The 14,360-nt window shown below is 36.3% G+C and overlaps 1 protein-coding gene across 5 annotated transcripts in view; it reads right to left on the minus strand.

The window, feature by feature from the left end:
* Nucleotides 1-14,360, minus strand: part of MTDH (metadherin) — a 35,954-nt gene that overhangs the window by 10,736 nt on the left and 10,858 nt on the right. For all 5 annotated transcript variants that reach the window (XR_012672292.1, XM_075141407.1, XM_075141405.1 and 2 more), the window contains 8 exons: nucleotides 13,792-13,873; nucleotides 13,143-13,322; nucleotides 11,577-11,645; nucleotides 8,733-8,984; nucleotides 6,545-6,631; nucleotides 4,462-4,560; nucleotides 1,985-2,109; nucleotides 1,301-1,420 (listed from right to left, as the gene is read on the minus strand). Coding sequence is in view for 4 of the 5 variants with exons in the window: in XM_075141407.1 (XP_074997508.1) it covers nucleotides 1,301-1,420; nucleotides 1,985-2,109; nucleotides 4,462-4,560; nucleotides 6,545-6,631; nucleotides 8,733-8,984; nucleotides 11,577-11,645; nucleotides 13,143-13,322; nucleotides 13,792-13,873 (1,014 nt within the window). In the remaining variant the exon portion in view is untranslated. The remainder of the gene's footprint in view (nucleotides 1-1,300; nucleotides 1,421-1,984; nucleotides 2,110-4,461; nucleotides 4,561-6,544; nucleotides 6,632-8,732; nucleotides 8,985-11,576; nucleotides 11,646-13,142; nucleotides 13,323-13,791; nucleotides 13,874-14,360) is intronic.

Raw genomic sequence — 14,360 nt, forward strand, 5'->3', positions numbered from 1 at the left:
ACCAATGGGTAGAATAAATGAATCTGATTATGTTATTATGGACAGTAGGATTCCATTTGACATATACAACTTAAAAGGCAGCTCATAGGGAATGTAAAAAAAATAATTTCAGAATGCACTCACTGACCTTAAGATCCATGCAAGACATTCGCAAACCCCTGTTAACTATAAACCATTAATCTTGACTTACACTTAAAGTCATTGCAGATACCAGAACATGACAGATTTCAATTACAAAAAAAGCTGCAATCCTAGTACCCTCAGTTTGAATTTGCCTCAAAAAACCCACTGCAAATTGACACAAGCATCCACCTCCACACACACAAAAGAATTCTATGTAATAGGAATTTAATCTTTTAAAATCGTTTTAATAAAATCTTAGACTGAAAACATGATAATCATAAAAAGCAAATCCAAAGCAAAAATAACTGAAGCAATGTTTTCCCCCCCTCTCCCATTCACCTAGTCAGATTCAGCTGAGCATTTAACATTTTGTAAAGAACGTTACTACACGCAGAAGCAGGATGTATTCTGAGCATGAGCTATTAAAAGCTTTTTCCTATTAGGAAAGTACTTGTTTTCATCTATTCAAACATGATTCAATCGCCAAGTGAAGTGCAAACTGCTTTTGCTATTTTTACAACAAATCTGTTTCAATGTAATTCTTCAAAAGCTATTTAAGTAACACAGGAAACTCCAACCATCCTCAGTTTGCAAATACTATCTCATTCAAATCTGACTCACAGAGTAGCTCCACCTACTGAGTTTGAGGCGTTGATACTTACTATTTCACATAAATCAAGCTACAACAGTACTTCAGAAAAAAACCCTATATTCTCATAGAATTGCACTTTAAGATAGCCTAAGAGAAACTTCAATTTCTCTTGTTCTCCTAGCTAGCTATGTGACCAAGGAAGCTGTCTTTCAAAGGACAGGAGGAGAAGGCTTCCCATGCCAGACGAAAGTTCCTCCTGGAAACATCCTTACAGTACAGAATCTTGATTTGATAGAAAATAAATAATTCAGGATACATACTTTCCACATATTTCATGCTTTCCATAAATCCAGCAAAATTACATTGTATTCACAAGTCAAACATAGAATAATTCAAATTAAAGGAAATACTAGTAAGAGAAGGATTACTTTAGCTCTTGAGAAACAATAGTAGACAATCCAATACCATAAGGAAATGAATTTCCCCAGAATAATTTTTGCTTAAGACACCAATATACAAAAATAAGGTGATTTTGTAAATTCCTCACAACTGTCTTTCAGACTATCCAGATTTTGTTCCATTTACCTGTGCAGGAGAGTTAGCTTCTTCACCCTGCTTCTTCTTTTTCTTCTTCTTTTTCTTGGATTTGCCACTTGTAGAACTCTGAAGAATTGGCTCTGCTTTTTCTCTTTCATTATCTGAAGCCTTCATATGGGGATATAAGGTATTCAGCATTTAAAATGACAACGAAACATGCCTTCTATAGACTAAACACAAATTAACAGTTATAAGGAATTTAATTGCATATTAAAGTATAAATGAATACAATCTTATCTGTTCAGTTCGTTTTAGGAAGACCACATTCTTTACATGCTATCTGGTAATACAGGTACAGGAGTTGGGAATGAAAAATGCAAGAGAGCACCATGTACTGGTGGCATGGAAATGCTGTTTTTAATACAGAGAATTAAATATTCTTACAACGTATTTACGAAAACAGATCTAAATCCTCTCTTAGTCTACAACAATAAGATAATCCTTATATTGTGGTTAGACAGTAAAATTTGACATGGAGCTAAGTGGCTTCTATTTTCTCAGTAACAACATTCAGCATTTTCCTTCTCTGTGTACACATTAAACACAACTGTGCTACTCTTATCAGTGTAAAAGAGATCAGAGATTACCTTTATCGTCACCCTTAAGTTACTTTAAGAAATGGCAGTGGTAAGGGCAAAGTCTTCGAGCTAAGGAGAAAATATCACCTTTTACCTTCTGAACATCAGATATCTCTTCAGGTTGAGGAACAGAAGCAACTTTTTCTTCATCTACCCAGTTTCCCCATTCTTCTGCTGGTGCATTCCAATCAGAGCTGGGATCAGATGAAGAAAGTCCATCTACAAAGATCAAAAAGATTTTCAGGAATGTCTCCTTACTTTACAGGTGCTCTTTGACAGTTTAAAAATGAAAAAAAGAATATAAAATCTATGCATAAAACCACTTCTTGATATCAAGATAAAAATATTCATTTCCTGTACTTCTGAAAAAATGTTAAGATTTTAATGATAGGTGGAAGACTTTTTTAAGTAATGAGTAAGATTTGGTTATTTTGCAGAGTAATCAGATTACAAACTAGTCACAGCAGCAGCTAGGTAGATGCAATTGCTTTGAGATACTTTTCTAGGCTATGTGAAGAAGGACAAATTTAAGAGTTGTTCTCTATCTTAAACCTTCTTCCTAGTTTGTGAAAAAATGAATATGAACTGCAACATTGATCAATCTTACCTTAGTAAGAATCCTTTACAAGTGATGTATCTGAAAGTGTAAATCTTACTGAGCCAAAAGCTATCTTGTAACACTGACATTTTTTAATAACCTTATTTTTTCTAAGACTCTAAGTCCCTACCCCATTTTGCTATTGTTCATTTATGATGGCACATATTTATGTTGTCACACAGGAATGACAGATATAAAGGGTCAGTTATATAAAAATTAAAAATATCTGAAGGGAAGAACTAAGCCTTAGACTGTCTGTTTAGTAGAAAGTTACAGCAAGCCGATTTTAAAACAGAACACCTTGTAAAAGACCATCTTTCATTTCACATCTATATTAACATCACAGATATTTCTTGCCCTCAGTCTATGCCAAATTGAAGGAAAAGAAGCAAACTTGGTCTGCCAAATACAGCCAGATTCAGTTTAAACATTAGAAAATTAAGTCAAAATGAAAAGCAGTAATAAGCCCAATTAAATTTACTGACAAACATTATGAAACCAAAAATACACTACGAGATCTTAAGATTACTTATAATACTTTTCCACCTCTTGCTTTCATATAAAAATATTACCTCAATTACACTTACTTTGGACACTAAAATTTACTGATTTGAAAAAACAATTACTGCCCAACATAACACTTTACAGTTTATCTACTGCCCTCTCACTAGTTGCTTTAAGAAAAAAATCCATTCTTTTTTATTAATAATAAAAATTAGTAGTACTTGTACATATAGTTAATTTCCTTGTCCTGAACCTGATAAAGCAGAAAGGTGTATCTGCGTATCACATTGGCCTAAACTCCCATTATTTCCCCACTCTATCAGCGTATATTTCAATTAGTTGACATCTATGACAGAATTACTCTATTAACAGAAGCTATAGACATAAACATTCTATGCCTAGAAATGTGAATAAATGATGTTTTCGTTAATATGTAAAAATGATTACTTTCAAATGATTAACTGGAATGTGCTTCCCTTATCCTTAAACCAGATAAAAGACAAAAGATAAGTGTCAAAATGATTTGGTGTCAGAGCAGTCATGCCAAAACTGGTGGAATCAAAGACTGCATCAATCCATTCCACTTCTCCAGTCATTAAACAAGAAGTTGTTCTTAGAGAGAAGGTAACATGCAAGGCAGCTTTTCTGGCCAACTTCTTGACCAATTTTTCAGGTCAGTGACCTAATGAGAGGCACTAAATTGTTTTTCTTAAACATTCTTAGATCTGACTGAATAAAGATATCAATTACAAGGCAGTTCAAAATGTGAATTTAAGGCTGAAAGCTTTTTTACGGGTACAGTTTTACTAGTAAATATTTAGGAATGGCTGTAACTTTATTATATTACAGCCCTGTTTAGGGAGCAACTGTGGTAAGAACTACAAGAATATTTTAAAATTGGCAGGGAGGGGAAAAAGAGTAAACACCAAGTTCCCAAGTAATTTCAGTGATTTCTATCCTGCATATGCTTTCTATACACATAAGAACTTCCTAATGTTTGCTAAATGAGAAATTAAGTTAGACTAAACACAAGAGTTATGTCACATTAAGTTTTCAGTAAAGTACAAACATGTAAAAGCAAACTCAGTGACTCAATCTGCTAAATACCTGCAGTCTTTTGCAGACTTGTAGTAGGTTTTTCTCATCATTTGCAGTAGGACTGTTTCAACTGATTACCAAGATATTCTAGCAAAAGCCAGAACTATCTTAAAATGCAGGGGCTCTCTTTCACTTCTGAGTTTCAATATCCAAGTATTTTTCATAAAAATTAACCATTTTCTATTATCATTTGTCAAAATACTTCTTCCTGCTTTCTTCAGACTGTCAGTTAGCTTTACAGAAGTGAAACATTCCACGTTTTTCTTAAGATGCTCACGACTGGCTAATACAAGTAGCTAATGTAAGTAACTACACTTTAAAGTAACAGTAATTAACAAAATTTTGTTAATGAACATTTTAGAGGAACATACTTAACCCAGACCATTCGTCATCCACAGGGGGTTGAGCATGACTTAAATCCCACTGAAAATCAGAAGTACCAGCCTGAGAAACTGACTCACTGTTGGATCCTGAAAGGGAATAAATAAAATTGTACTTGTAAGTTAACGAGCTTACTGAGTTTTCTTGGGTAAAGAAATTCCAATCGAAGTAGGAAAGGAAGACAGAAGGCTCAAAGGAAAAAAAAAAAAAAATCTAAGGACTGCACAGGACAGGAAAACTACAAGGCTCTTGAAAATGAGATATATTTAGAAAACAAGGGAACTGAAGAAGCAAGACAAAATTAAGTCAGGAGAAGAATATGGAAAAAAGAGATAAGGGTGAATAACAGCAGTCGATAAGGCTTACAGCAGTCTCCTTAAACTGAAAAAGACAATGAAATTTTTTATGGGTGGTAAAATTATTACCCTGTATCAGTAAGAACTCTTACAGGGAAAAGCTTAAAAGGAAAGAGTACTAGAAAGAAACTTGACCAATTACATTGCAGATATAGCAATTAAATTATTCATTACTAAGAATCCAATTTTCCTTTCAAGTAAAAGGTTTCAGGAACATAAAAGCAGCATGACAAACAACAGTAAGGCAGTTATGATAACAGAAAGTGTTAGACATCTAACATCATTATGTTAAGAAAAATAAAGCATCAGCAAACAAACCATTTTTGAAAAAAAAAACAAAACCAAAAAAGCCTAAAGTGTGAGACTGAGTATTACTTTCTGATGAGATTTACTTTTGAAATGAAGCTTAAATAGACACCCAGGTAGCTATGTTCCTATTTTATACACACTACTACAAAAGATACCTCAGATGACAGGAACCTTGACACGTTCTCATTTTTTGCTAGCCAGTCACAAGTCAGAAGTGAATATTTAGTGTGGTCTCTTTGCATTAAAATATTGTTGGCTAATGTGCATCAAAGATGATGAATATACTTCATTGTCTTCACGCTTCTCTTTCAATTAAAGTTGGAATGGTGGTATTGCAGATGAATCTCAGATCAGTCTGTCATCCCACTTCATTAACTAAGCTTTCTTAAGTTTTAGCCTAGAGACTGGACTTGAATTAAAGTGGCTCCCTTGAGAAATGTTATTTTATTAAAACTCTCTATACAATTAAGACTTTGTTTCTTCTTTTTCTTTAACACAAGGTTTCTGTCAGTTTTCATAAAATGAACTGTTCTTTGGAAAGTCTGATAAATTAGACCTTGGCATTTATAACTACTTTGTTATCCTGGCTCCGATGTGCACAGCGCATGAAGCACTCATGTGAGCTGTAGGACACTGAGCTCGAGTTCCATGGTTAAAAGACTGTAAACTGCAATGCAAGTAAACATAGCCTAAGTGCGTAAGCTCTTGGCCAGCTACTTCCTAAAAGAAAATAGCCATGCCAAGCTCGTTAGATAATGGGAGTAAGCAAGCGAGAGCAGAAAACCTGACATATGATCCCTTTATTGTATAAGAAATCACTGTAGCACTTATGTCAGTAGTTTAACACACAAGATTCGTTATGAAGCCAGATTTGCACTCTATAGCAATTTCACCCTTCAAAACAAGAAAACCCCAGAGCTCAGCTTTCCCACCCGTTATACAGAGAAAAGACTCAGGACTTCAAATCCTGCCTATGGAACATATATTGAAAGTAGTGCTTCAGTTCTTGAAGGGAGAAAACCCAACCATCAAGTAACAAACCTCCCAAAAGATCAGGGCAAACACTTTCCTAGAAAGCAATCTTCAGATCTCCAAATTGAGACACAGCAATACTGAGCAATCTCTTATGCCCATTATTTAGACTCAACACACAAACAGGAAGGCTAAATAAGAAATATCACCTTCTTATTGATCTAGCTTTTGATTATCAATTTAAAACAGTTACTTTATTGCATAATTTGAGCAAAAAAAAAAGCTTTCTAGGCTTTCACAAAACGTGTCTTCCACTTGTTTACAGTTACCAGTACTGTTTTCAAAGAACAATGAGAAATAATGACACTTGGCAAATTCTATTTCTACCTGGTAGGGGTAGAAGAGAGTGGAAAAATCTTTGGAAGGGCATACATACCAGAAACCCCAGGAGTTAATCCAAATGAAGAGAAAGAAGTAGAATTCTGTTCAGAGGTATTAATCCTTGCATCCACATTCCAAGCAGCTGTGCGGAAAGGGAAGGAGAAAAAAAAAAAAAAGAAAAAAAAACTTCACACTGCTGGCAATGTTGAAAAAGTTAGCTATTTAATTATGAATAGGGTCAGAAAAACAGTAGACATTTCAGCTTTGTTATCATTTCAGGGCATTATTTTGCTTATTACATCAGACCATCAGTGCTAACAGAGACATGACTGTGTGAACATCCAGCTTGAAAGAATTTTCAAGCTTTCTAAGATATCTTCCCTCTACAGCCTTTTGTATCTGTAAACTTCTCACAAAGGAAAAGTAAATTGTGTTTTGAGCCCCATACTATTATTCTTCTTCCCATTATTGCAATCATCTAAGTTATTGAAAAGCATATTTATTAACTCTGCAGATGAAACCTACCTTGGAGCAAATTGTATATATGTTAAAGAACAGAACTGAGTTCAGAACAATTTTTGACAAATAGGAGATACTGCTTAAAAATCAAGATATACTCGACTGTTAAACGTAAGATAGAAAATAAGCAGAAATAATCAGCGGCACTAATGTGTTGAACGAAACATGTGGTTAGGATTATATTTATTTAGTTGGGGGGCAGGCACTCAAAACTGGGCAGAGCATTCTAGATGTGGTCCAAGTAGTGGATAATCACTATCCCCAATCTATTGACTCCTGTTAACACAGGAGTCGTGTCCTTTCCTACTGGGGCCTGTGGGTGGCTCATGTCCAGTTTCGTGTCTAGTAGGACCCCATATCCACAGAGCTGCTCTCCAGACAGTCAGTCCCCAGCCAGGGGTGCTTCCTACCCAGGTGCAGCACTTCACATTTGTCCTCGCTGAACTTCCTCAGGTTCCTGTTGTCCCATTTCTCCAGCTGGTTTAGGTCCCTCTGGATGGCACCCCTGATCTGGACTGTATCAACTGGTTCTCCCCTCCCCACTTAAGTTTGGTATAATCTGGGAATCTGATGTGAATGACACACTGTTGCCTCCTCCAGGTCACTTATAAAGATGATAAACAGGACAGCTCTAAGTACAGAGCCCTGTGATATCCCCCTTGTTACCACCCTCCAGGGAGAATATGACTCACTAACCACTACCTTTGAACCTGACCAGTTTTTCAACCATCCGAACTTGGATACAATAATACTGTGAGAGACAGTGTTGAAAGCATCACTAGAGTCATCATAAAAGATGTCTACTGCCTTCCCCTCACCCACAAAACTAGTCATTTTACCAGAAGCAAATCAGCCTGGTCAGGCATGATGCATTCTCAGTAATAAAAACAACAACAAGCTGGTCACAGTCACTAAGAACTACCGTATGAGAATATACAGCAGAATACAGCTAACTGGAATATGAAAAAAGCCCTTTGTCTCTACTTGGCAACAGTAAAGCTTCCAATGGTATAGCAGGTCCAGCCTCAGGCACCGCATTTCAAGATATGCGTGACAAATAGAAGAGGTGTAGACTAAAGCAACGTTGCTGACTACAAGGGAACACTGCTTTCCAGAAGAGAATAGGATCGCTTAGACTGAACAGCGGGAAGGACCATATTACAGCATCTACTAGTAAGTTGAAGATTGCTGCCCAGAGAGAAACGAAGGATTCTCTTCTCCATTATTATTACTTGGAGAAGACTAAAAACAATTTCTAATGAGAAAAACAGTGCAACACTGAATGTCAGGAGAGCTGAACAATCTTCATGCCTGGAGCCTAAACAAACATCTGCCAAAAACAAACACAGTTGATTTGATCATGTTGGATCAACAGAGTAGACTTATGACCTGGGTTTTAAGACATTCATTAAAAAAAGAAGTTAAAAATGACTTAGTAATCACTTTCAGAATTTTAGGAGAGTGATAAAAAAAAAATCTGATTCCTTCACAGAAATAATTTTATTTCAGATAAACTCCAAAAACCCAGTTAAACTGTAAACAGTGACATAGATGTTAGGCCATCAGAACTCAGAGTAAACAGAAACTGCTTAGTTCACGTTTCAGTAGACCACTCCAAGATTTTTTTAATATATAAACATAAAGCTATTTAAGAGATTCACCTCTAAAAAATATACTTATGTAAAAATGCTTAAGTGGAGCAAGTTTCCTTCAGAATAGCTTACCAATAGGAGTGAACAAAGAACGCTCTTTCCAGGGCCTGCCCACCAGGGTTACGCCCCAGTCCTTTCCATTTCCATTAGCATCTCCAGTGTCCTGGCCCCAAGCTGATGTCTCAGTCTTCCTCTTCCCAGCTGCAGCTGAAGGAACAGGCGTCCATTTCTCCTCCCCTACACCAATCTGTGAGGAGATTTTTACAGACTTCTCATTCCAGCTTCCTCCATTTACCGTATGGCTTTCACTCAACCCTGGAGAAACTTAAATACAAGCATAATGAAAGCATTATGTAAAATAAGAACTGGATGAAAAATCAAAATATTACTTACATGCACATCCACTTAACAATAAAAAAAAAGTACAAATGACCAGCAGCTTTGCTACACCAGTGTGATACAGAAGAACTGCTGCTCTGTCTCAGCTGATTTTCCAGTTCAGATGATATGCACCATCTGTCTACTAACTTGAAGAGTGAGGAAAAAACAGCACCAAACTACGCTTTCCTTCCTGTGTCCCTTTCTTTGCAGGGCTATCTTGGTGAACCAGTGCCTCTAGATTTTTTTTTTTTTTTTTAAAAAAAAAAAAAGGGATGGTGGTGGTGGTGCTTCCAACATGGCCAGGTAACTTCTCTTACAGGGTATGGTGATGATTTGTGGAAAGCCCAATGCACTAAATGGAGAATAATTTCTGTTTCATAACTGCATACAGCAGTTCTCTAGGCAGTAAGTAGAAGAAATGACCAAGGATTAGAAAATGTTTCCCAAACACTACACAGAATTTGCAAAGAGCACAGCTATCATATTGACTATAGAGTCCATCAAAGTTAGAGGAAAAAAAAGTCATGGTAACACTCAAAATAATTAATAAGCAATAGATTTTACGTTACATTAAGGTAAAAGACCACAAGTCTATCTGCAACAGTCTATCCTGCTGAGGCATTACTAGTCATAGCAAGTTTAATGTATACTGTGAGAGGAGTCAGTAGTACATTGAGACATAAAGATCATTATAAAACTTCTTATTTATTATTTTTAATTTATGCCCCTATAAAACATAAAGGCTAATGATCACCTGGCGCACCCAGCCTGATTTCCTATGTATCACAAATCCTTCCCAAAGGGCTCTCCCTCTTTTTATATATGCAATGTAAACAACAGAAAAACTTCTCATTTACAAACGATTAAGAAATATCTGCATATTGCAAGTGTAACACTTAAACAGTCAGCCAAAACCTGATGCACGAGTAAGTCAATATCATATGCCAACAAAAACTACAGACCAAATATTTCATTCCTCAAATGAACTCATAGCTCAGGCAGCATGAACATACCACATTCAAGGCAGCCTCACCAGCAAGGAATTGATTAGGTGAGATATGCCTAGATTTTCTTAGACAAATCATTTGCAAACACAGACATCTGTAAGACCACCACTGCTGTACCTAAAAACACTATCCTTTCTCTACACAACTCCACAGCACTAATATTGTTCTTGTCGGTCAATGTCCTCTAAGGGTAATATGACATCTTAGGGGAAGGCAACAACAAAACCAGCAAAGAGACATAAACCAAAGTGTAGCTGATAGAAAAACTCTTTTGCAACTCTGCAAAAAGACAGCTGAAGTCCTGAAGCAGGAGCTTGATTATTCTGTGTTTATCATACTACTCTCCCACAACATGTCACAAACATTTACCTTCTATATGACCAGCAAGTTTTCACAGAATCACAGAAAACTTAAGATTGGAAGGGATCTCTGGAAGTCACCTAGTTCCACCTTCTGCTCAAAACACAGCTAATTTCAAAATCATACCACTTTATTCAAGTTCTGGAAATCATAAAGGCTGATAGTTCAAAGCATCTCTGGGCAATCTTATGAAGAGCTTTCTTCCTCATGGCCAATCAGAATTTCCCTTACTGAAACTTGATTATTGCCTCCTGTCCTCCTATTATGCATCTCTGAAGAATACAGCTCCTTCCTTCTGTGCTATGGTCCAGGAAGTCTGCATGTGAAGTAAAGCTCTCAAAAACCAGCAGAAAGCGATTCACTTTCTGGACCTGGGTGCTATTAATAACTCAATTATTGACTTGCTTAATTGCACCGACTACTTTTCATTAAAACAACACCGCTAGTGTGGGCCATGAGTAAAAAACAACCATCTTGATTTCATTATGCGAAACTGATTCACTTTAAGTATTTCTATAGCTGTATCTCTTAATTAGAAAACTGCTAAGATTCACTAGTCGATCACAGTCTAAAAGTAGCCAAGTATTTTATATGTCATATGCATAATTGTTAATGTCATGTATATTTTTTTATAAACATACATTTATACTTATGTACTTTCAAAAAGAATGTATTTAAAGTATGCCTCACAAAGTATGTAAAGAACTGAGTAACTCTTGTGTATACAATCTGAAACAAGTGCAAACTTTACAATAATCAGGATGGTATCTTTGAGCTCTTTGCAGTTATCTATATTAAGTTTTTCTTTGAGGAAATAATCAATTCATTAACACAAAAAAGTGAGTAAGTTTGAAAAGCTAGCATAAAGAATTTTGAAGTGGAGCTTGAGAATACGCTTTACTGTTCTGTAAGTAACAATTTGTATAATAGGTAATCTGGCTGAAAATTCTAGATACCGAATCCTTTTTCTACACGTAACAGAGACTCTTTTCAACCTATTAAGTAATTGCAACTTAGAAGTATAACAGTTGCATAGCTAAAAAAGCCAGCTGCATAATAAAGTTCCACACCAGTAACCGCACAAAATCCTGCAGTGAGAATTTGTGTTTTCACTCCTGCAAAACACTTTTCTAGTTAATTAGGATGCCTAATAATGAAAGCCTTTTACCTTGTGGAATTGATGACTCCCCCTTTGCAGGTTTAGAGCTGCTAACTTGCGCATTCAGAAGTGCATCACCTGATTAAGAAGTAAGAGGAAACAGAGCTAGAGTAAGTTTTTTCAAAATAGCAACGCCTGTAAAAATCTTCAAGAAGAGTATCCATCATTGATATATTAAGAAATACCTCTAAGTAAATTAAGACATTTCCAGAAAACTTAAGAATAAAATTAAAATGCCTTTTTTTTTTTTATTATTATTTGTGTTTATTTTGCAGGCAGAATGAACTCAAAACTGATTTAGGGCCGATAAACCAAGTAACTGCAAATTTCAAAGACCTCTAGCTAGTTTCCCCAAGAATGGCAAGCAGAAATCAAAAACAGAGGCTGCCATTTTCAAGCAAAGGGCAGCTCTAAGTATTTCAGAAATATATAGGTATTTCTAACTTCTAACTTACCATGAAAACACTACAGAGAGCTGAATTCTTTTCAGATTAGTCTGGTACAATGATGATACATAAGAACATATGATGCATAAGGGACTCTGGCTAGAGAGGTTACAGTAGTTATGGCTAGCCACAGAGTATATAGACAGCTGGAATTACCATTTTTGAAGCTGTTTGTGTGTAATGGACAGAAAAAAAGAAAACAGGAAACAACTGAGCTAGTCTTCAAGACAAGAACCATGCATGCAGTCAAGATGCAAACAAGTATCAATAAAAACACCAGGTAAGGCATGCAAATGTCAATAAATTGTTACAAGGTACCAGACAGTTGCTAGGCTCAGTTGTTTCATCACTTTGATTTAATTAGATGAAATTTGAGGTTCTAGCACCAAATAGATCAGTAGGTTAAAAGTATGTTAGAAAGCTAAACTGTTTGTGTCTTCAGATTCTTTTAGCTTCTTAAACCATTTCTCAGTTGCAGCCAAATACGAATTCCTGTGCCTACATATGGTTTAAACCAGCCCATGCAACTTTCTTCTGGAACAGCAGCAGCCATAGAAGCTAAAGCTTCTACACTTCCTTAGCTATATAATAATTGATTACTAAATCTCAGCCAGATGTGTCCCACCATTATGAACAGCTTTAGTACAGGCACTACTAAATCTATGTTGGAAAAAATGTCTACATGTTAAGCGGTGAATAATCTGTAAAGAAAACTCATGGGCATAACCTTCCCACAAGGAAGTGCTGAAAAAGTTAAGGAGTTGGTGCTGCCTGCAGCAGTGCCGAGGGTGCCTTTGAAGTTTCCAGAAACATAAAGGGCAGAGTCAGCAGAGCACAAGTGAAGGAATAGGGACATATGCCTGTGCAGCTATTGACAGAGCACCAGTGTGGAGGCCAGCGTCGCAGCCACTCACTCCAAAACGTTCCCTCCTGAGCTTCTGCGAAAGTGTGGCTCAAAAAAAGGGAGAGTTTTGCACAATGAAAAGTATCTTTACACAGCTTGAAATAATTTCCTCAAGAGTTACACCTCCAGATATACCTACCACGCATCCAAAACAGAGTCACTATTTAAGCATTCAAGTAAAGTTATCTTTCTAGAACACGTTCACAGACCTATCGACCATCATACCTTTATTTTTCCTGAGACCAACCGGAAGCGATGGTGTAGGCATCAGTTGTTCAATGGATACAGTAACTGTATTTTCCACCCCTTGGAGATTTGATTCTCCTGAGCCACCGTCGGTCAGCACCTTGTCTCGCTTACGCTGCTGTCGCTTCTCTCTGTTACTGATTTTAGTTTCCCAGGTTCCTAAAACATCCCCCAAATGAAAACATCACTAAATAAGTCAGAGAGCAAAAAGGAAAGAGTTTTAGTTTGTTTCATATCAAGCTGAAGTCCGAGTACAGCTTCAGTTTAAAAATCAGTTGACATGGCAGTCAACTTCAACATTAGTTTGAAAACATGAACAACTGGCCAAAGGTAAGTTATTCTGGATGCAATGCTTTGCTTCACAGAGCAAAACATGAACAATGTGAAGGCCCTACTATTCACGACTTTTCTCAGTTTCTGTAAATTTAACTTAAAAAAAAAAAAATCAGTTGAAGTTATTAAATACTTTTGTTTCAAAGATCAGATTTCCAGATATAATATGCAACTATGGAGTTATGACAAAATGAGTTTCTTACGTTTCTTTATGAAGCACAAACAAGTAAGTCTTACAGCATTTAAGCCAAAATATGTCTAGTTGCATTTTTCTGTGTGTGTTTGTGTTCAGTACCTTCATCAACTTCCTTTCCATCTAGACGTGACGTATCCTGAACTGTTTTAGCATCTCCCTTTGATTTCTTTTTTTTCTTTGACTAGAATAAAAATAAAACATTACCTTAGTAATTACTTAGTGATCACCTGTCAGAGTGATTTAGAATTCCGCCCCCCCCCCCCAAAATACAGGACTAAATTTGAGACAGATTTCCCTGAGCAACCCTCAGTATGGACAGTCCCTTGAAAGGAATACTAAACAATACTAATTGCTAAACATAAGTTAACACTACTGAAGTAACATGAAAGACTTATGCAACAGACAAATGGCAGGTAGAGGGAACAATTACTTATGCTACAGAGCACAAAGCCTGGTGGAAGAAGCTATGCTGATGGCAGCACAGTCACAGAGGAGTAATGAACTGTTTGGCAGGCAGATCCCACTCTGGCAAAATTTGTTTTGTGCAGAAGCAAGTTATACATGGAGAAATAAATAATGCCAGTGACTCCTTTAAAAAAAGCGGGTAAGAGAATTCCAGCTTGGAAAGTGACTTCAAAACAGGAACTGTGATTAGAGTCTATACAATA

The sequence above is a fragment of the Calonectris borealis genome, chromosome 2, assembly GCF_964195595.1.
Source record: "Calonectris borealis chromosome 2, bCalBor7.hap1.2, whole genome shotgun sequence".
NCBI lineage: Eukaryota > Metazoa > Chordata > Aves > Procellariiformes > Procellariidae > Calonectris > Calonectris borealis.